Source organism: Syngnathus acus, chromosome 9 (assembly GCF_901709675.1).
Source record: "Syngnathus acus chromosome 9, fSynAcu1.2, whole genome shotgun sequence".
NCBI lineage: Eukaryota > Metazoa > Chordata > Actinopteri > Syngnathiformes > Syngnathidae > Syngnathus > Syngnathus acus.
In genome coordinates, this window is record NC_051094.1 from 2,901,323 (window position 1) to 2,925,559 (window position 24,237).

At 42.6% G+C, this 24,237-nt stretch overlaps 1 protein-coding gene across 4 annotated transcripts in view; it reads right to left on the minus strand.

The window, feature by feature from the left end:
- Positions 1–21,514, minus strand: part of LOC119127167 (netrin receptor UNC5C-like) — a 114,350-nt gene extending 92,836 nt beyond the window's left edge. For all 4 annotated transcript variants that reach the window (XM_037258965.1, XM_037258967.1, XM_037258966.1 and 1 more), the window contains exon 1: positions 21,127–21,514. In XM_037258965.1, coding sequence (XP_037114860.1) covers positions 21,127–21,229 — 103 coding nt within the window. In that variant the 5' untranslated portion in view covers positions 21,230–21,514. The remainder of the gene's footprint in view (positions 1–21,126) is intronic.
- Positions 21,515–24,237: the final 2,723 nt, after the last annotated feature.

Sequence of the window (24,237 nt, forward strand, 5' to 3'; positions counted from 1 at the left end):
AATAGTCGATTAGATGCAACAATTAGGGGAGTGAGTGCAAAACCCGTCTTTGCATTTTTAACACCAGACTCCAATGGCTTTGTTTTCTATTGTGCCGCCACACAATCAAGATGAGAACAGAACCGAAACATACTATTAAACTAATGACAGTTCATTTTAAAGAAACACCTACATATTTTCCTTACGGTTGCATGAAATCAATGACTATGTCATATTTTTTCCATTTTTTTTTCCACAAAATAAATTGAAAAAACATTTCATACTCAATTAGGCATTTTGTTTTGTCAAGCAAACCAATTTTTAAACTGTTCCAAAACATCTCTGATAAAATAACTTATATAGTAATACAAATATTTAATAATAATCATCATCATCATTTAGAACCTAATCCATTTCTATATATATAAACAAGTTCGAAAACTTTTTTTTTCTTCTGTGACACACAATCACACTTTTAAAAAAATGTATATGAAGGTGTCATTATTATCCCAGACCAGACCGCCACAGCAATTTTAATCTTGCGCACCACTTTCAGGGAGTCCCCGCACTAGATCATAATGTAATCACTGCACCAGCAGTCCCCTCTAATGTTCTCAATGATTTATTTTAGGCAACTGGCGAGCAAAACTGAGCAAGCCATGTCCTTGCAAAAAATAAATAAATAAAAGCAAATACGTCAGGCTACACATTTGCAGTTCTGATGAGTATATTCAAAAGACACTAGCTTGCTTCAATGTTCTGCAGCCTTGAAAAGCGCAACGTCTTGTTTGTACTTAACGGCACACACGCACATTCTCACATGCGCACATTCATCTGGCACATGCTCTCGACTGTTCTTTGCCATTTCGTTTTTTTTTCTGAGTTGAGGCCACTGATAGTGGAGAGGAAACCAAGAGGAAAATAGCCTCAAGTCCAACTCATTTACTGCCGTATGCTTTTGCACTCAGTCACTGGAGCTTGCGACGCAGCCGACAGCCTTCGCGAGGAAAAATACATTTGTAAAAAAATGAGATCATTAAGAATGCGGCACTGATCCGTTAGTTTTACAAATCATCTAAATTGAAAGACTGGGGGGGGGGGTCAAGTGGGAATATTCCACTTTTGTTCAATTTTAACAGACTTGCCTTCTTTCTCTACCCTCATCGCTCCTTCTCCCGCCCGCACGCCCAGATACCTTTAAGTGCTCGGAATGGGAGAGAGAAAGCATCCAAAGCCACTTTCCAAATCCCCATGTGTGTGCTTGTCCCCATTTCTAAGCATGTGTATGTGTGTGTGCGGCCGTATGAGGCAAAGTGCAGAGGAATCAATACAAAAGTGAAGATGTCAAGCGTAGACGAGTGCTCGGCACCGATTGGACCACAGATTATCCGTCCCCGGAGTGTCGTGACGTCTCCGTGTGAGCGAGACCTAAGTCATGTACAATGTATTTATGTTTGTATGTATGACATGTTATGTCATAAATGCAATTTCTGCTCTTATCAGTGTAGTCAAGAAAACCGTACGCCTTGCACCAAAGATAGAAATAGAACGACTAGACTGTGATGATAAAATTACAAAACTAAACAACTAGAAATTTGAATATAATTTTCGCGATGGCGACTTTGGCCTTTTTTCCCACGATATCTTGCACAATACAACTTCTCGGCTGTGTCCAATGAACAGAATGCGTTATACAATTGATGCACAATCGGAATAAACACAATTGCTAGAAATAAATCATAGAAAAAAAACGTCAATCCTGAAGATGAGCCTTTCACACCGCGATCTTGTATGGACGGTACCAGATGGAGCAGAGTGTGAAGTTCACCAAGGGACACTTCAGTTATCTAAATCAGCAAAGCCGCATCGGTTTTCTAACCACTTTGGTGAGTTCTGGCTGACAGAGCTCCAACGCTACATCTGTATTTCAACACTTCAATGAGACTGCAGTCGTGGTTCTGGTCCCAGGCTTTCGCACTTCAGTCCTGGCAATGCAAAAGACTTTTTTTTTTTTACACACACGAACTGTCCTGTCCATTACAGCTCTGATACAAACCCCAAAGCCAGAAAATTGTCGGGTATACTTTATCCCCCAGTGGGAAAACTGCAGACGTTTACAGACAGTTTATGAGCGGTTTCATCTTGTGCAAAGAGAGAAATTTCAAAAACCATTTGAACAAAAAGGCCCCTTGTTAAATTTGTTAAAGAATCGTTGATCAAATGATGCCCCCCCCCCCCCCCCTATCATTGATGATCTGAATAAAAGAAAAAGAAAATTCCTCAGTAGCCTCAAGGCCTCCACTGGCCTAAATGAGGTAGCCTTGTAGTCTGGGAGCTGTTGTTCACAGCCCGCTTAAGCTTTTGTCCCCCGTGAAGCTTGACTGTGTATTATGTGGCCCTCAGACAGCCGTTGTAATTTTTTTCTTCTTTATCTCCTAAAAGCACCCTGGGGTCAGAAAGTTTTCCTAAAACGCTCCCAGGTCCGCTCCGCTCTTGCGTTTGGGCCGGGAGGCGACGTTCCGTTTCAAGTAGACGACTATTACGACTAAGTGGTGCCATCTGAGCGCCGGTGTGTGTCCGGGGTCCTGTCTTTTTACTGGGTTGGCAGGCCCAGACAATCGGGGGGGAGGTGGCATCCCATTGGCCAGCCTGCGGTTTGTGGTGCGGCGCGGTCTGGGCTGCCACACATTCCCACCTCATCACATTCTTTCCCCTTGCCTTAACTGTAAGTTACCACTGGGTTGGACTTCCTCCTCATGCGACAACGTTGTAAGTCAGAGTTGCGGAACGCTGTCAAAAATGTTGTTTACGTGTCAAAATGAAGTAAAAGCGCCCCTCTTGAGTGTTCCGCCTCAGTCCCATCTGACTGCCATTACATCTGACACTTGAACAATCCTCACAGGAGCTTTATGAGTAGATTTATTGTGAAAATTTGGCAAATTGTCATCATTTGACACTGAATTGAATCTAAAACAGAGTAGGAAGAAAATTGATGTTTTATTCATAAATGCCAACATGTTACATGTTTACTTGTGGCTGTCAATCGCACGACAAGAGACAGCAGTTGTCGAGAAAAATCGGGCACGCGTGAACAAGCGGCATTTCGAAAGTTTGATTTTTGGTTTCTAAGTCAGTAAACAACCCAAAAAAGCAACAAAGCCCGCATTGAAGACACATAACACCAATTTTCGATTCGTTCGGTGCGGGCCGGACCGATGAATTCTGGTCAGAGTTGTTAGGGCGAGACGACATTGGAATTTGTAAAAATGCCGGGTTGGCTTTTTAATGCCCATTTTGTGTCACAGGAAAAAAGCCTGCAAAAAAAAGATTTCTACAAAGTTTGGTTTGATTCAGTACAGCTCGTATTGGATTAAAATTTTCCTGTAAGATTGGGAAAATGCAATAAAAAAAATCTAGTAAAATTACTTATAAATTAAACAATTAAAAAATGAAATATTTCATTAATTGTGACCAGCAACAGCAATGTTGATCTCACCTACAATAAACCGTCCTCATGTCACAAAGTGATGGCCGAAGATGGGCCTGTCCTATAAGGATGAGGTGAGGAAGAGGAACAAACCAAGAAGCAAAGACAGAGTCAGACTTAATTGGTTCTGCCACCATACACCTCTTTGAATGCTAAGTAGCTAACCCGGCATGGCGTAGGTAACCTGACATGGACTCTGACTGACAGTCATCAGTATACGGAGGTAGGCCGGAAGAGGTTACGGGGGATCATCGCAACGGAGATAATGCGATGGAATAGTTCACCTGAGAGGGCTGCTCAGGTAAACAAACGAACGTCAAACCTTACGGTTAAAAATTGATTGGTTGAAAAAAAAAAAATTAATCACTTCACTCCTTGAATTTGGAAGGCTTATATATCATAGAGGCCCACAAAAAAATTCTCTGGAAGCCACTGTGGCTGACAGCAGCTCTTGCGTGAGGGTTATTACAGTAAGCGAATAATTATACTGTAAAAACCCATGAAAAACAATCGCTTGGGAAAAAAAAACAAAAAAACCTGACATTGCTAGGGGGTGAACGATGAACTGCTCGGCAACATTTTATTTTGTGCAATACCCATGATAGGGGGGGGAGGGCAAAGTAGTCAGGTTAAAAATCTCCCTATTTTTAAGCTTTGATTCTTGTATACAACTCAGAAAAGCGAAGCATCGGATGAGTTTCCGACATAAAAGCACTGCAGCGTCAGGAGAGGAAGAAACACACTAGAAAGGTTAACGCAGACGCATACAATATGGTATTAATTAGCATCGCATCCGTGGCCTGTTGCCACCCTGTATCAGCATTTGTGCGCATGTGTGTGTGTGTATGTGTGTGTTCAACAGTAGTCAAAAGAGAGACAAAGACAACATGTGTTTCAAATAGTCCGCCGACTGCAAATATACATGTAATAACTACCGCATGTCAACAGCCATGCAAACACACATATGGTGTGTACAACCTTTGAGTGTACTTTGGGCCTACACACACACACACACATGGACGGTCATTTGGCATGCACAGATTGCATACAAACAGGCAACTCATTAAGTTGTGGACATTTATTTGCCAGCTGCTGTTGCCTTTAAAGTTGCGCAATGCGTTTGTACTACATGTTCTAGTCCTTTTTTTCATCACTCCATTCCTGTGGCCATCATTATCAACCTCACGGGCAATGTTGGGGATTTTTCAATGCAAAAGAAGTTAAGAGCACAACACTCAGTCACATATTTAATTGTGTGGATGCAAAGCTGAGCGTTAAAGTTGTGTTAAAGTGTAGACTTGAAAAATAAAAGCTCTGTTGAATTTTGTTCATTTTTATTGCGTCAGATTGCACAAAATAAAATCATCCCGCTAAAGATACACTTCTTAAATGTAGTCAGCCCCACCAGTAACATAGATTGTTTTCCTCTAATTATTGTATCGTATTTTCTGCAAACTATTTGTCTCTGGAGGTTGTATAAGTTAACAACATAGAATAAGCATGAGTGAGCTTCGGGGACGCCAACGTCAACAAAATGTTAGTAATCTCACGACTTCCTGTATGAGAACGTAACGACAGCTGCAACGTGACCTCCTTGATGCTCCCCGAGTGGGACGTTAAGGCCCAACGCAACACCTCAACCTTCCTCTCCCCATTTTCCCATCAAAACAATGTAAACTTGTCACTTGTGATTTCCACTTTAATTTGCTTGAAATATTCCACAATAAAAGCCGCTTCTAAACAGACGGACAAGCTGACTAACAAGGCACAAGCTGACGTGAGAGCGGCGCTCTTATTGCGCCCATTCATCCTGGCGCGAGAGCAGTGTAACCTTTTAGACGAGGGGATGCTAAATCACGGCCATTATTCTGCGCTCCCCGGGCGCTCGCTTTCCATTGACTAACTGTTCCCCGAACCGTGCGATGGGAGGGCGGGACGAAAAGTCGCCGCATCCAAACTATTCGATTGAGAGGAGGGTCCAACGGCGGTAAAACGCAAACAAGAGGGGGAGACGTGTCACGTTGATTCATATCGCCAAATTAATACGAGCCTCTCTCGTGCGGTCTTTTCCTGAAGAATCCACGCTGGGCCCGCAGATGAATAGAACTTTTCTTCTGCACGATATACTGTAGTAAAGTTTATTGGTACATCTGTAGACGGGAAATTACCCCGTACGTCTTGACGTGGTTTAAGACCCCGCTGCACAAACAGAAGAGAAAGACGAAGATAAGGTTCCATAGAGTTGCAATTTAGTCAAAGAGCGAGGAGCACAAGGAGTATCGCTAGCAGGTGTGCTGGTGGTGGTAGTAGTAGCCATAATATTAGTAGTAGTAGCCTTAGTAAGGCAAGACAACTGAATTTAAAATTGCGTACATTTTATACACAGGTGTATAATCTTGACAGGTCAACTCAATGTGCATCACGCAACCAAAAGCACAACAACTAAAAGTATTTATAAACAGAACAAGCAGTAGCGGTAGCTGGAGCTGGAGCGGTAGCGATAGCTGTAATTGTAGTAGTAATAGTTGTCATTGTCCCTTCACGACCACATTATTGAGACAGAAGCTCTTGCTCTGGCTCTCATAGTTGGATCGAGTAAATGTGACTTTTCGCCTCCAAGCCCACTAAAATGCCAACTTCGCCAACTGTGCGTGTGTTTGCGTACACTGACACCATCTCGACAGCCGATAATAGTTGCTAGCGGCCTGATGCTACCCCTCTTGGACTGGACAAGAAGAATTTTGACAAGCGTTTGCTTCCCCTGGCACTTTTTGGTTTTGTCTAGCTGTGACTGTGACACAAGATGTTCGTTCACATTATATCACATGACCACTTACTGAATCCACTACAGATAATATGACAATACTCACAGGCATATGTTCTTTATCCTCTGAGATTGATGCAGTTTATTGAAAAATGTGTGTGGGGGGGGGAAATGGATTCTTCACACTAAATTTCATGTCATGTTTTTATAAAGTACAATTTTATACAGTGCTATTTTTACAATTAAAAACTACTTTTTAGGCAAGGCTGGAACAGATTAATGGCATCTCTATTGATTTCAAAGGGGAAAGGTGATTTGAGATGTAAACGTGTGTGTGGACGTCGAACAAATTAAATTGATCATACTGGACTTGAGTGGGAACCAAAAGCATGGTGAGGGATTCCTACATGTTTAACATGAGTTAAATGATTACACAGACTGTATCGGATATAATATGACCACAATTTTACGAGTAATGCCTTACATTACTTCAATACTTTTACTCCTATTTGGTGCTCAGCACAGACAAGCAGTCAGCAGTCATCAAATATGTGCAGATACTCGAAACCAACTCATCTGAGAAAGTGACACGAGTGTTGACGCCTGGGATGGAGTTGTCAGGTTAAAGATGGAAACAGCGGCGTTGAGGTCCGGGGATACTGTGTCTGATTTATGGCTGCCCCGATGACCGGCCACCATATTGTCTTCAATATTAGCAAAAATATGAGCAATCTTATGACATCACTCATTTAGAAGTACAAAAACTGCCAGTGGGTAAGAATTTGAGCAATTAGCTGAGGATAAAATGAGAATACTAGAAAAATGTGATTATGTCGGGAATTAGTGTATGGCATGAAAGGTTTTCTTTCCCTGGAAGAAAACACTTGGTTTGGAGAATAAATTAGGCAAATGTTTGAGGGAATTTAGGGCACTGGCCTTCCTTTCACCCTCCGCTGCCCTTTTAGGTGCTTTGTCTCCTTGAGCGAGACCTTCCACCCAAAAATGCATGCCGAGACATCTCGGTTTTGTTGCTAACTGAGATTTCGCCCTTTTGCGCTAACATCGAAACTTTTTTTTCCCCAAGTTCTTTTCACTACGGAATTATTTATCAAGGCCCCTCAGGCAACATGGTACAGTAGAAAAATTGACTAAAAGTCACAGGGCGGGTGGCTGCCTCCTTGTCACCCGCGGTAACGCAATGAGGATGTAAACGCCTCTGACAGTCTAGACATGGAAGTGTGACACATCCTGGGGACATGTGGCACATACGGCTAAGGCAAAGGGAAGCAAAGTACGATTTGGGGGGCGGGGTTGAGACAGAGACACAAAGTGACAGGAGGGTGCATGTTGCTGGGGCAGATAAGAGCCCGAGTACCAGCCAGCTAATGGGTTAGAAGTAATGTGACCTACTGACAGTCAGAAGGTCGGAAGAAGCTCGGTTAGTCACACTCGTCTCCTCAAAAAAACGTCAACTCCCTTTAATCATACTCAAAAGTTTTCCGCGTGGATTTTAATCCATGGAAAAGTGTTTTTTTTTTAATTGTAATGGTTTCCAAAATATCTGTGCCCCGTATTGTCCCGATAGAGTACAGATGGGCAAACAGTAAATTTCCAAGTTTGTTGTCAATGCAAACTAATTTAGCCGTAACCAAGTGTTAAACTTTGATGATGGTCGTTCTGCTCGCAACTTTAATGTTGTCATTAGGTTAGCTTGAAGGCGGTAAAAACGGCATCGCATCACATTTCCTCGCTTTGTTTGTTGTATCGGGATCAGTATTTATTGTCTCAAAGACTCTTGGGAAATTATGTGCCGACATGCTAACGCAATTTGCTTTAATGTTGATGAGATGCAGGTCGTATGGCGGCGCTGGGCGTACACAAACAACCACTGCGTTGCTACGTTTCAAACGGCTTTAACAGTCAATTGCTGTAACAACCAATGAGAGTAATGCGGTCACGGACTTACTGATGGGCTCTAAAGAAAGGGAATATATACGCGTGCGTTAGAGGGGAGAGATGCTAAATTGGACTGATGCTAACTATGGGCAAGACACAGCTGGGCAATGCGATATTGTGAAATTTCAATTTGTTATTGTGTGTGGTCAGCTTTCAAATTTTCTCCGGAGCTTCACTTGAATGCCAGCATTGTTTTTCAAAATGGAATTTGGTCGGCGTGTCTAACATGGGAAGATTCACCAAAAAGTCTCAACAATTGATGTCATAAACTCAATGTCCTCTTAATTATGTATAAAAGACAAATGGGGAAGGCTAAATTGTGAGTTTTTGTCACCGAGTGTGGCCAGGGCATGCTGGCAAAATCTGATCATGTCTGTAAAATCCAAAATGAAAACCAAGCTGAAACCAGTTGTCTTAGTGTCTACGAGTAGACCCACAAAAAGTCAAGCGAGCCCATGGCCCAAAACACACAGTCAGCCATTTTGGTTTGAATTGGCCGATTTAGGGTTTTTCTTTTCCCCGACGACGTGTGGTTCCACCGCTCCATGTTTTGTCCATGTTTTACAATTGGTCTTAATGGTGTAATAAGAGTGATCATCACTGTATGATTGAGTTGGGAAACGAGCGTCATCAGACATTGGCCAAGTCGTCAATAAACGAACGCAAGTACCGACACCCTGCGAGTTTCAAGTTTGTTAGAGGGAAATAAAGCGGTGGGGAGGGGGGCAAAATTTAATCTGCATGACACCAGCGGGGAATCTAATAATGGCGACACAAGTGGGGGCTTGTTTAACGATTTTCTCCCTTTGCCTTTTTCAATTAGGCTAACTCGCTGTGATGTGGCCCTCGTGCCGTCTGCCCCCTTTGATTTTCAAAGCCCAATATTGGAGCAAATTGTAATGTCGCCACGCTCCGTTTTACGACATCGCGACCAATCGATTTTGGATTTCCCAAAATCCACCAGCTGGATGGGAGATGTTTGTTATTAGCTGGGTGACTCACATTTATTAACTTCAATGACAAATGCAAAGGGGTCTCAAATTAAGCACAGTTTGAGAGCAAATAAATTGCTTTGTCATGGCTCCCCCTACAGGTGTGGAGTGGTAATCGACTGACTGTTGACGTATACGCAGTCGTTGAGACAAAAAAACATTCGAAATATTAAATAGAAATACAAAAAGACAATGCAGCTTCTTCTGAACTTTAGGAGTTGACATCTTTTACAACTTGTCAGTTGGCCTCGCAAGAACATAAGCGTATCGTGCCAAAGCGCAACGCAGCAAGCGTTCAAGGATTCATTTTTAGTTTGTTCTTTTTCATTTAGTTGTTATTTTATGCAAAAGCGATTTCAAGACATTGACTGCCTGCCTTCATGCATGACTTCACACAACAATGTTATCATATCGTGTCAGCTCAGCAAACATTCAAGGATTTATTCTGCCTTTTCTCTTTCTTTTTGGCGGCAAACGTCGTCAATCAGATAGTCGTGCGTGTTATCACATGAATAAACAATTTCCATTGTTTCATATGAAGACAAAAAAAAAAAAAACTCGAGTACAGTTCAGGTTGACCAACTTTGTTGAAATTATAATGCTCCGCCGCACACGCCGAGACCTCTCGCGTGGCCGCAGGAGTGCTGATGCGTCCCGTTTCTGGCCGCTTGATTTCACAAAGGTTTGAACTGAACCAGCGCGGGACACTGCATCTACATGCAATATTCATCTCCAAATGTATTCATAGAAGCCCAGTAAAGCCGTGCTAAGTGCCACAGAGGTGCATCTACTTCGCGGTAATAGGCAGTTAGGACCTTGCTCTACGTGCATATGTGGACTTCATGTGTGTGTGAGTGTGTGCGTGTGTGTGTGTGTGTGTAGGCTGCGTAGGACAGAGTCGCAAACTTGCTTGACAAGCTTAATGCCGTTATCAAGATTTACAGCGATGTTCATGTGGGGCATAAAGAATAAAATAAAAATGCCGCAACCCGTGGCCCAATTAAAGAGCCAGAGGAGCGAGCATGCACGTGCGCACATGCACACACACACACAAACATACACACACACACACACACACACATGCACACACTAATGTATTCCCTAAAATGGAGACAACAATCAATGTCAGCCAGTCACAGTTCAATGAGCAGACTAAACAATGTCGCTCCATTATTACTGTCTTGTTTAAGTAACAATGCCTGGACAACACGGAAAATCAATACGCTGCCACGCAACTCTGTGCCTATGTGTGAGTGTGCGTGTGTGTGCAGCCAACAAAAAAGCTCCATGATGATTAAATGTCCACTTAAGCAAAGCTTTCAGGCGTGTATGTGTGCCTATGTGTGTGTGTGTGTTTCTCAACCAATATATCAATCTCTCCAATGTTGATTGATTATCTACACTTTACTCATTATTTAACTTCATCCAAAGAAAAGGCAGACAATTTCAACTTGTATTGGAGATTTGTCTTTCTTGTGAATTTTTAGCAGACAAACACTTTCATTTCAGTAGTAAATAGTTTTTCTCCCAACAGTTGAAAACATTCTAGAATATAATGTGGAACCTGTTCCAAAAAGATTGGCATGAAACTTTGGCGAGTTGCACTCGAGACAAAAAAGCCAGCACGGGCGTGAGGGGAGGAAGCAGCGCAAACAACAATAGGAAGATTTGTGGCCAAAGCTTTGGCTCGACGCAGCCGCTTTCTTCTTCTTCTTCTTTTTGGAGGGGATGACATTTGTCTTTTTCGTTTTGACTTTCTCCAGTTTCTCCCTCAGGAAGCACCGAGGAAACGGGGCTAACAAAAAGTAGGGAAAAGATGAGAGGGAGTCCAGAGGCGTACACAACACAAATGGAGATAGACGGCGCATAGAAAGAGGACAAGAGGACTTATTTGGTGTGCCTTTCATGTGGTGAAATAACCCCACAGTGACACATGCCTGTGCAGCTCATATAAAGAAAAAAAAAAGTAATGCAGTATGCATCAAGTCATAGATAAGATATAACTTCCAGATGGTCGCAGGCCAACCAAAAACACTCCACCGCAACAATGCGACAAAGAAGTCCACAAAACAAAGATTCCATTTCTTTTCTTACATTTTTCTGAGTGAGAGAGTGGAAATAAATCTAAAAATGTTTCATACTGCTTAACAACATGTTAAGACCCGAGCCGATCCTTGAATGATGAATAACGAGTTGAAGATTGCTGCAATTTTTTTTTTAACAATCAAGCAAGTAATGGGAGCATAGTTGCGATGCTATCAGGCTGCCAGAGGAGCCAATTTGGCATGCTAGCAAGAGGAACATTAGCAAAAAAAAAAAAAATTAATAAACAATGACATACCGGCTTCACTTAATGCCATGCGGCGTTAATGGGAGAGGCGGCGTGTGTGTGCGTGTGATTGACAAGCCCATTGAGCCACATGTGATTGGACAAGGAAAGCGTTATTGCACACCAGCTGTGCCTCAAGGAGATGATGATGACGACGATGATCACGATTATTATCATGATGACGACGGTCAAATGGTTGAATCCAAAAAGGGGAACGCAGTAATATCTGATTGTGCGTTTAAAGCCTTCTGGAATCGTTTTGTTGAATTATGGTTTATTGCCAATGAGTGGATTTAAACTTAGACCTCCGTTGGAGCGGGTGTGTTCAATGTTGAAGAAACACACTGCATTAAATGTAATACTACAGTACAGAGTCCACGGCTAAGGGACAGCGACTTTTATTGCACTTACTGAGTGAGGCGATTCATAAAAATATAATAACAATTCAGAACTTTGGTGGACCTGTCTTGACCTTAAAGGAGTCCACAGGAGGATGAAGGCATCAAACAACACAAAGCCGAGCTGGAGGTTTTTTTGTTTTTTTTTGGGACCCAATAGGTGTTGTGAAAAGGGAGCCTGGGGAAGGTTGTGGAACATGCAACACAAAGTCTACGTGGGTGGACAATCAATGAAAACAAAGCAGTAGAAAAAAATGTCACATAACAAGCGTAGAAAAGGAACTTAGTGGGTGTTTACTTTGTGGGACCAATTGCTGAGTCACCATGTACATGAACTTTGTTGCTGTGGCTTGAGAGTAGCGCATCATTGCTGCCATGGCAACATATTGTGTTGCGCTTTGTCATTTGATGTCATTTCATTTTGTCCTTTAAAGATTTTTTTAATGGAACGCTTCCAATACATCACATCATCCACCAGGAACCAGGAAGTAACCTACTAACTTACATTAAAAATGCATTAAAAACACAAAATTGTTTTTTTTTTTTACTGGAACTTCAAACAACTTTCCAAAAGGAACTTTAAAAGGGATCTGGATTTTTTTTAATAACAGCGCACCTCTGCATGACATCAAAATATTTACCATATCAAAATCTAATCATGTTTGCATTAATGATATGAAATAATATTGTTGAATTTCATTCTTTCAGTGGCAGCCATCCCTTGTGTTTTTCTTTATTAAAATTGCAATAACCAAGTTGAGGGAGAACAACGTTTGCATTTGGCCGGCACAGACACAACCGACTCCGCCGTATTGATGTTATTCAGGCTGCGTCTCTTCTCATTTCCCTTCATATGAAAGCGACCTCTCTGCAGGGAGCCGGCATTGATCAAGTTCCCATTGCACGCGTGTTCAATCCATCACGCGGGCGAACTGCATCATTAAGTCGAGATGTACGGTGCGTGAAAATATATACACTGTGCGACATTGATTAACTGTACGCGCCATGTGCCGTCAACTTACTCTTCAACGCTCTTTACTTCGATTGTGCACAGCGGTGATTATCGGTAATAACTGTCATGAGCAACTGTTTCAATTCAACCACGCATATTGCATGTATGCATGTACACGTATGACCAATTTTTTATTTTGGACCGGATCATTTCTAGTTGTGTTCATTTCTTTTGTGACAGTGTCAGTTATCATAAAATCGTGATAAAGAGAGACTATTAAAAAAAAAAAAACTGCCGCATGTAGCTTCTAAGAAATGGCAAACTATCGTATAAAAACCTGCTAGCTTAATGCTAACATATGATGAAAAACTATGGACAGATAACAGACTGCTATCTTAATGCTAACATATGATGAAAAACACCATAGACAGATAATGGACTGCTACCATAATGCTAAAATATGATGAAAAACTCCATAGGCATATAACGGACTGCTAGCTTAACGCTAACATTTGATGAAAAACACCATAGGCATATAACGGACTGCTAGCTTAACGCTATAATTTGATGAAAAACACCATAGACAGATAATGGACATTGGCATCTTCCAGCAGAGCTCAGTGCTGTCCAGCATGTCGCGGTACAAAGTGGTGGTACACTTAAAAACACAGTGAGCTTTATCTAGCTTGGTACAAAGACACACTTTGTACAAGATACACGGTGTAGAATATTAGCTCCCATCGGTCCACGCAGCTACTCAGGGAGCAGTATATTTTGCTCAGCGGGTGACAAGACCACATGTAAGCACTTTGCTTTGATTCATTTCAACAGCATTCTAAAGTCGCTAATGAATATGGGCAGCACATTGCTGAGGAGGCACTTTTTGTGCGTGTATGGCATTGTGATTTGGCCAGAATTATCCATGCGCACATTTTTCAACTGCTCCCCCCCCAGAGGAGCACTGTGGAGGCTGAGAGGTGAGGATCACTTCGTGCTTTTAAAAAGAAAACAACAAAAAAAATCCTCTTTAAGGAAATCTTTTGTTCTCAAGGAGAAGAAGGTGATCAGCGAGAGCGAAGACGGGCGGGACGGGAAGCCAGCTCGGAGGCGGCTGCAGGCCTCCTAATTAATCACAGCGCCTCACGCGCAGACAGGAAATAGATTTGAGGAATCCAAATGGCGAGGAAGAAGAATGGTGGCGAATGGCGTCTGAATTCATCACTGTGTGTTTACGCGCCGCTTGCTTTGAAAATTGTAACCTGAAAGTACGCTGATAACGTGACGGAATTTTTGAGGTCGTAGGCTTTTATTTCATTTGTTTGATTATCACGAGCTCAACACTCGCTACCATGGGCTCTTGAGGGACTCGGGTGATATGAACTGTTTACTCTTGAAACACATATTAGCATTTGGAAGTGTATTAATATCATATGCTTAAGCACTTAAGTTGAACAACCTCTGATTTGTAATCACTCATTCAGTCTACCCCCTACCCCAAAAAAATTATAATATTAAACATAATAGTCAAGTCAACGCTGCCTTTCAGAAGTGGAAGGGACACAGGGAGCTGAGAGGGTTCAGGACTGAATGGAAAGGGACGCCTGCGCCGCTGCGGGAGTCGTCACAGCTGAATGGCCAATCAAAGTGGCTTTTTCTCTTTGAATGCGGTGTGCTGATCGCAAATTGTACACGTACGTAGATTAGTCAAGTAAGGCTACATTCAAACCTGGCTACCAATTTAAATCCCAACCTCAAACTAACAATTCGTAGAAAATCCGATCAAAAAAAATACTGTGACATGATATATCAAAGTGTCATTTTCTTGACAACCTTTATGACAATATTTTATCAAGACGCACACACAGACACACACCCTTCTTTGTGCGTTTCTGCAGACGTAAGCTCCTCTGACGTAAAAGTGGTGATTATAGTAATTATGGTTTTAGATTTTTTTGCATACTCCTTCAGATGGACCACTGGATGACCTGCTATGCGGGGAAAAAACAACAACCTCTCAATTCCTTTCTCCGATGTCGCAACCAGAAGGGACTTGCACAGCGAATCCAATCTACCACATGCAAGGGGCAAGTCTTGACACTTTTTTTTTTCTCCCTGGGAAGCGGGTCCCAGCCGTTCAGGGACCCTACTTCAATCCCCATCACGTCACGCCTTCATTTATCAATGGGCTGCTTGATTACATATTCATGATGGCACAAATAAAAACGCTCGTGCTGTGACACAAACACACAGCTCAACCAAAACAAAACCAAAAAAAAAGCCAGCAGCCATCTGCCATGTCAGTAAGAAGTGCTGGGCCCCACACCAAACTGACGTATTCGCACCGCGGCTAGGAACGTCCAATTCCGATGTACTGCCTGCAGTAAATGCCTATTTGGAGGTACTTTCAAACGACACCTCTCTGGAACAGTTCCGACTCAATATAACATGACAAAAATGTGTCTTTCTGAAACCACCACATTTTAGTGTCATGCAAGTGAGCCAATCTCCCACAGAGGCAGAGCTGCACTGTGTTTGTTTGCAGAGTACAGAAATACAACCAAAGGCCACAATGATTAGAAAAAAGAAAAAAAAAACTGAAGCAGATTGCTCCTTTGGCATGATTCCAGGCCTGGTGTCTAAGGATGATGACATGAGTCAGAAAAAGGACAGGGCATGTTGGGATTAAGATTAGGGCATTGTTTTGTCACACCACCAACGCCGCTCCCAACACACCCATCGGGGAAAGTGTCACCTCTAGTAAAGCGAGAATCTGCCTCTCATTTTGGAGGCAAATAAAAACGCCCGGTCTATTTATTAGAGATTTTACGGTATCGAGTAAAAAGAAGGATAGACCGTGAAGGAGAGAGATGAAACAAAGAGATATATACGAGGTGAGCTTTCAATGCAGAGCAGCTGGCAGGCAGTGTGTGTGTGTGTGTGTGTTGACACTATTTATTTACCAGTCTATTGCTTCCACTTCTCCTAACCATCCTCATTTGACTCATCAGTGTGTTCGCATGTGCAAAACATACACACCCCTGCACCCCACAATTGACTGATTACTTTCATGCAACACACACACACACATGCACACAAAGACACACACACACACACACACACACGTCCTTCTGCTTGTGGGACCCCCGTCAGGAGCACAATATGTCCACTGTTTGGTCTCCACGCTAATTAAAGCGAGCAAATGCAATGGCAGAGACGCAAGAGTGGGAGGCAGACAGTTGCCGAAGACAGAATAATCAAAGACAAACTTTGCCGCTACACTCCGCCTACAAGCAATAACAAAAAACTCAAATGTCTTGTAATTAAGCGTCGGCCGTTCGTCTAAAGCAGTATATACTTCCAATTTGGTAGTTATCAGATAACAATCTCCAGGAGGAGACCATGGACCCTAAACAATGAAAAAACAATCCAAATGTCAGTCTTGTGTGTTTTTTAAGCCCGGGTTTTGGACCATTTTTGTGGTTCTGTCAGCGACTGAATTTTCAAATCATTTCAAAGGGTGCCAATTTGAAGAAGCTAAAATACAAAATTAAAATGCAAACGCTGAAAAAGAACCAAAATGACATTCTTGATCCAGTTTAAGGTATACATGGTAAACAAAAATACGAGTACATTGCATTCCCTAAAACTGTTCTCACCAACACACACACACAAGCACACACACACACACACAGTGCGGGTAAAAGACGAAAAGGCTTGAAACGAGAGCCCCAAATGAGGCCTCGGGTTTCACGGGCCATGAAAAATTCATAATTCCAGATCCGTACATGAAACCCGAGAAGGAATTAGGACTGATAGCGGGAGGCAGCGGGAAGGAGGACAAACCAAGCATCTTCTACTTCTAGCTTGTTGCAACATCTCTCGTAAACACTCACGCTTACGTGAACAAAATATCATGCATCGTGCATACGTATACATGCGTGGTACGCTTTCAAAGCTTTTCGCTTAATTGATTGTAATTAGATTCACGTTGAGCTTGCTTTCAACACTTTTTTTTTTTTTTTTTTTTTACAAGAATCGAGGAGGAAATTACAGCAAAAAAGTTCAACACGGCATTTTTGCTTTGAAGCTCGTAGCTCTTTATGGCGCACCGAATTCGATTTGCTAAGTGTAATTTGAGCCATGCCAATTCCATCTTAAACAACAAATGGAACTCGGGTGGTCATTAATATTACCTAAATTGACACAAAGTCGCTGCCGTACATTGGAGGGACACGAGTGACACTTTTTATTTTAAGATTTCCGCTTTAAAGTGGTTGAAAGGATGGTGATGATTAATGTACTGTACTTGACGAGAGTAAAAGCTTTGAGTTAACTCATTTGTTAGATGATAATCCCCAAGATGGGTTTTATGGATGCTATTTAGATCAGGAAATAGAGAAATGTTTTCCAAATTTAGACTTTTCAGTCGATCGATCCACTTGCATTCCTATTAAAATGGGCAGTGCATTGGTATAGAGGGCCTGATTGAGCCTTGGGCCCCAAAATGACTGAAAGACTGTGTGTTAAAATCAGGAAACCTTTCTTGATATTGAGTTGCTTTTTGTTTTAATGCAAATTTTGGACTACCATTTACGTCAGGTGTGTGAGACTCATTTTTATGGCGGGCCTCATTGTTGGCACACTTCCTTTAGTAAAATCACAAATGTTTTATTGCCTCATATTATCAACTCAAGAATAACTTTTTTTTTTTAAATCAGAAGTCAAGGACAGTAGCTTGTTCGAGTGTTGTTCAAGTTCATGTAAAAATCAATTCGTTAAAAAATTGCTGTCAATATCCAGACGATATTATCTACGCAAATGATCATTTGAAATGTTGCAACTGTTTTCGGAAGAATCATGAAAGTTGATGTAAATGATTTGCTTCCATGGACCACAAGAATAATGCAGAGGGGCCAGATGTGGCCCCCTGGCCTCGAGTTTGATACCTTTTTATAAATTTGGCAAAAAAGATGAATAAAATGTTTCCCACTTAGTCTCGGTTGAATTTTGAAGTCCCTTTTATAAATATCATCCATCTTGGACAATTCTGATTAAAGTGCCACCGGGAAAATGTCTCAACCCCTTGTAGCTTCTTGAAGCGAGGAGAACCGTAGTCTGATGTACAAGTTGAAAAAGAAGAAGAAGAAATAACTATAATTTAAAAAAAAAAAAAAAAGCATCGGCGTGTGGGAGGCCATTTTTCACAGTCCATCATAAAATGTAATGAGTGAATGGGAGAGAACACAAGGCCGCAGGCAAGGAGGAGGGAGGGAGGGAGGGAGGGGGGGCTCAGAAAGGTCAGTAAAAATGCTTTTCCGCAAGCGCAAAGAGGAGACAGTAGGCGGGAAGAAAAAAAAAAAAAACTTGTCTGATCACGGCCAAGAGCTTAAAGGTTCTCGCTTTGAATGCTTAAGCGTGGCCGAAGATGACGAAGATGATGAAGAGGTGAGGCAAATGTGCCAATTCGAGCGAGCGGCGGGAGGCTCGCTCGGTCTTCACAAAACAAGGCCAGACGCAGTCAAAGACTTCCTTTCACACCATAAGTACCAGCGTCCACGCGCATAGACGTATAGGCGTAGACACTGCAGCATTGTGTCAGCTTATCGTAGTTGTCGGGTCCAAGTGGAGTGATCAAAGCGGCTACAAACCACCCAGAGAAATCTCCCCCTTCCTCACCCGTGCAACCTCTCCCTCCATCTGGCTCTCGTACTAAAAGTCAGAAATTTAAATTCCTTTAGAAAAAGAGCAATTCCCAGCAAATAAATAAATGGAGGACAGCATGACTAATTAATTCATCACAACGTATCAAATGTGCTCCTTCGTCACCTTTTTGCGCCTTCACCTGCGCCGACCGCTGCAAAAAGTGTCGTGATATGGCCGTGACATCATTCGTTCACGTGCACACAATGAAACATAACCGGAGGCATCGCTATGAATGCTTGTCATTCAGCATTCATGCAGCCACCGCGGCAGAACCAGTCCCGCTCGGCCAATCGGACCGTGGGCCTCTTTGGAGCGACCAATCCGATCGGCCTCCTTCGGGTTTTGGCGATATTCCTTCCCGAGCCCAAGCTGTGAACCCTGAAAGGCTGCAGCGGTGCACCATGGGACGGGATCGCCGCATAATGGGCGACAGCAGGAGACGGCGGCTCTGGCAATATCGTCATGCCAAGTGTACGCGCGCACACGCAGAAAGAAAGAAACGACATGTGATCTGTGCCACAAAGCCAAGTTGACACACACACCAAAAAATAAATAAAAATCACACACACAGAACATGTTTGCTCACACATATGGACAAAAGACACACACACACACACATGTAACCCACATTGGAGCATCTTTACACAGGTTCACACATACATGCCAAGAGCCACACACCCACACGCATACACAACTTCAACACCAAAAGCCAATAGTTCACGACGCCATTTTAAACAAGGCTAAGCTCAAGTGTGTGTGTGTCTATGGAAATATGAATGTCATGTAACCAGAAGCTAAGGAATGGTACGGGAAGAAACAGAACCTCCAATGTTCCATCCAGCGCCGGACTCCCTCCCTACAGCCCTCCCCTCCCTCCCTTCCTTCCCTCCTCTCCAGCAGCTGAATGGCGGAACGTGTCTGCGACCATTCAGCTCGCGGGTAAAACAATGAGACTTTTCACACTCATCCCGATGCTCCATTGAACTTGTATCCTCTATTGAAATCTCAACTTCAAAAAGTTGATTTAATAGAGTGCCAAAACATGATTGCTGGCGGAAACGATGGACAAATTACAATAAAAGAAGTAAAGTTACAGGTGTGCTGTATAAAGAAATGGTACTGTACAAGGAGTCCGTCTGCTCTTTCATCCGTTTATGGTATGTGCTGCTGTTTTGATTAGCAAAACAGTTCACATGAACACAATCATTTAATTAGAAAGACTGGGCTTCTATTCAAGGGAGGCCTTTCATTGTCTTTATAGCTTTACTTTTTTTTTTTTGAATAACAAAATCATTGTTATTTAACTTGCTATTTAAAGAAATTGTACAGGAAAGCCAAAAATCCATCTGTGGCGGTATTTATTGACTTAAGTGCAAAATTGGGGAGGTATCAGTGGGGATGGGCAAGTCACTCTTTACTGAGAATAATATTCAACATTTTCTGGTATATTGCAGCTGATGTCTAGCAAAAGTGGAGCTTAAATTGACTCCCTGCTTTGGCAGCTGCTGCTCTTTTGGAGTTCAGCAATTTTCACTTTATTGTTCTGGTGTGAACAACCGCGTCTACCAACTCAAATCACACTTACACTACTGCCTTTTCTTTTCTGTTGGGGGGGGGGGGGGGCATCTATTTAAGTGGGTGATCTATGAAGCGCCATCATTTCAAGAAAGCGCCATTGCTTGCCCACCGTTGCGCAACGTAAATCAATTGTACAGGAATCCTTTCACACTTCGACTCGGCTGTGAGGCTGGTTGATAGGTGCTGCTGTTTTGGTCAGCAACTGAGTTCAAAAGGAGTCTGTGTTTAGCTCTTTAACCACGAGTCTAAGTGTCATAATTACAGTTGCTGTTTTTTTTATTCTGACATGGAAACTGAGTTAAGCATTTATTTTCCTGAAGTGGATGACGCACCCGAATGTCGTGAATGTCTGTGTGAACAATAGCATCTAAATTAGATAATTGCACTGGAATGTCTTCTGGGACATCTTTTTTCCTCGCAGCAAAATGTGTTGAGGTGTTTTTGTGATTGGAACTGCCCCCCCCCCCCCCCCCCCCCCCCCCACACAGACACACACCTTCCTTAAAATAATGCCGGATGGGTATATATGCTGCTGTTTTGGTCAGCAATGGAATTCAAACAGGCTCAGCAGTTAACTCTTGAAATCACCCAACTTACACCTAAATTACAGTTATAAGGAGATATTTCTTTTCCTTAAGTGGATCAATGCAACCGACTAAGAATGGTGAATGTCTATACATGAACAACAGGGTGTGTGGAATGACTGCTTGCAAAAAGGTTCATTTTTCTAAAGTGGGTGACTTCCTCACTTGCTGTGGGGAATTCTGAAGATAGAGAGATGAAGTCACCTACTTCCATTTACTACAGTGCAAGTTTAGAGGTTTTAACATTTTTTTGTTGTTTCTTGCAATAATGATGCTTTAACGTGGTTGTCATTTACGTGCAAAGAGGTGCCAGTTTTTTTTTTGCATATTAACACATCTTCCATAGAAGAAAAAAAAACGCTCCAAGTCGAGCGCACAGGCGCATTTCCGACCACCGCGCTTACCTTGGCCGAGTCCCGCGTGAACGAACCCCAGGAGGAAGAGGAGGCGGACGCCCGGCGTGGCGCACATCCACCGCCCGCGTCCTACTGGTCCACTTCTCCCCATGTCCACGAGAAAAACTCCTCTGTCAGTCCACGGGGAAAAAAAAAAAAAAAAAAAAACACAAAATGAAATCAATTTGGAAAAATCAAATAATCACAGTTCTCCCCGCGCAAAACAGATCAACTCAATAGACGTGCAGCTTCTAATCCTGGAGTCCCGAAAAGGTGTTTTGAAGCGGGTGGGGGGGAATGTCCCTTCCCTTCACGCGTGTCTGCGCGCGGCCGTACTGAGCGCGGCTGCTGCCTTGCTTGCTGCTGGCGGATCCACGCACACTCACGGCAAGAGAGAGAGAGAAAATGAGCGAGTGAGAGAAGGAGAGAGAGCGATGCCTCCGCCCTCCGCATGCAATTCTCTGCATGTAACACTTGTGATTAACCATTCTTAAATATTACATCACATTCAAATTGAACCCAAGTACCAATTAACACGTCCGATTATCATTCTAGGTGCACCTTTCCAGAAAAATATCCTATTGCACCTTTTAAAATACTCACTATACAGCATGAACTGTACTTTAATATGCTGTTTATGTTTATATGGTTTGTTTTTCTGTTCGTATATTTGAGGCGCGTGCAGCACACGTGCAGTGTAAAGTGCTTGCAGGCCGACTCACGACTGCCCCCTCTCGGCCAGCACCGGGACACAGTTGCATAGGTGTGATAGACTGACACCCTCTGAACCTGTAAACACTGTACAGCCTAATTATTTGCACTCTTTTCTAATGTCTAATCTAGTTTTTTATCTAATGTCTAATGTGATAAATACATTTCTCAAACACGGGTTTAATGTAGGTAATCTCGGCCATATTATTCAATTGTACAGTCAGAAAGACGCTGATTATTTTGGAGAAATGTCAAGTTTATCAATAATAAAAAAAAAGCCTTAAAGAGGGTCACAGACCCACATTTGACAAAAATCAGCAAAACCTGCCTAGTCTAGACTCACAATTCAGTCAAGGAAAATCTCAGAGAAGGAATGAAGAAACCACATTAAAAGGATCACAGATGGAGGGATGCCCCTTCCAGATTGGCCAGGGTGGAATGGATGCTGAGTGGGCAACATTTATCACATAAGATGCTGTACAAGGTTAATTTAAACAGCATGAGGGACCATTTAATGAAATGCAGCACTGCAACTGGACACCTCCAGGGAAGCGGTTCTCCTCAAGACCTGTTGCGTTGATGTAGCAACGGGAGGACTGGGAGGAATATGCATGGGAATTATACATCATGCCCTTAAGTCATAATCAATATTGGGGGCGAAAAAAAGTTCATGGGAGTTGATAAAATGCTAAAATGTTAATAATTGTTAGAGTGTCGCAATAAAGCACCTTGAGTAGCATAACTGACACTTGAGTACAAATAGCAGATCCATATGGATTACTGTAGTGAGATACTATGAAAACTTTAATGAGACTGGATAAAATGCTAACATGCAAACATTTGGTATGCTAGCAACTTGAACAGACTGGCAGATCCCATCAACAACTAAAAATCATAATGAAAAGCAGTAATCCAACATGAGAGTGGATAAAAAGGGCAAACAGTAACCGTAATTTTTTTCTTTGGCTTTTTTTCTTTTTCCTTTTTCGAAGGAGGGGGCACACTCCAAAGAACAAGGAGCTGCCAGATTAGTACATATTTTGCATGAGCTCCACTCGCAATGATGTTTCGGCCCAGTCATTTTGTTGCAGCCTGGCCTGAGCATCACGCATTGTAAATGGCCATAGTAAAATATGCACTGGCTACCATTTGTCATCGCGGCAGCCCCCCTCGAGCTCCGCACGCCGCCACCTCAAGTCGCGGCGAGCCGGCGGGACCCGTAAAAGCCTTTTTATGCTGCCACTTTATTGGGAATGGGAAAAGCAATAAGTTACATGGGAAACATATGGAACGCTAGGATATGGATCAGCACTCAGCCCTCATGAGCGTTCAGTGCCAACGGGGGAGTTTGCTGTTTGCATGCGACACTTGTAATTCGCTTAGTTCACATTGGCGCAAAAATATTGGTTTCATTATGTGGGTGCAAATATAAAACCTTCAGTCAAATTTTCCTGGAAATGATGTCTTGCACTCTATGCTGACAAATGCTAACAAGGCTAACCGCTAGTCTGCAAAATTCAGTGTGTGAGTAAATGGATATGAAGATTGCTAACTTTAAATGCTAACTTGCTAGCATACATAATGGCTACCATTTCAAAACGTAAGACAATACTACGATGCTAACAATTGGTATGCTATCTAAGTTTTAAGCTAACGCGTAGCAAGACAGAAGCAACCAGGTTTCTGTGTCCTCGCAGGACGAGCTTATATTTACTTGTTAGGTAACAACCCCGAGTTCCTGACTTTAATCAGAGAGAAGACAGGGACAAATAATCACATCTACAACTTTCCATTCTCGCATCCGGTCGACACATGAGTGGATTAGCAGCCCAGGTGGTCCACGTAGCCGTTGAAAGGGGGATTTACTTGAAAAACGAGACGGAAGAGCCGGTTGTTTAGCTCCTCACCTCTAGCAAACAAATGAATGAAAATCACACGGTATTAATCATTTGATGGATTTGAGTGCTTTGGCAGCTGCTCGTTTGACAGACAGTCAGACAGACAGACATGTAGAAGAGTCATCTAATTGAATTGTTTCCTGAGGGGCACACACACACACTTAAAACACACACTCGTGTACATATACTGACAAACACACACACACACACGCACGGGATTTAGCAGTGAGAACAACACATCACGGCAGCGATAAATTGGATTGAAAAATCCCTTGCAGCACGCAACCTCAAAAGGAAGGAGTGCACATTTCACATCAAAATAATGTCCCGCTAATTGCATTTGTTTACATAACAGGACAACCTATAAAATGGCCGATTCATCGAAGCTACGTTGAGTGGTTACAATGAGTAGGAGTACTTTTCGGCAAAACCGTGCTCTGGTTAATGGGTGTGAAAGTAGTACCGTAATTTTCGGACTATAAGTCGCGGTTTTTTTTCATAGTTTGGGTGG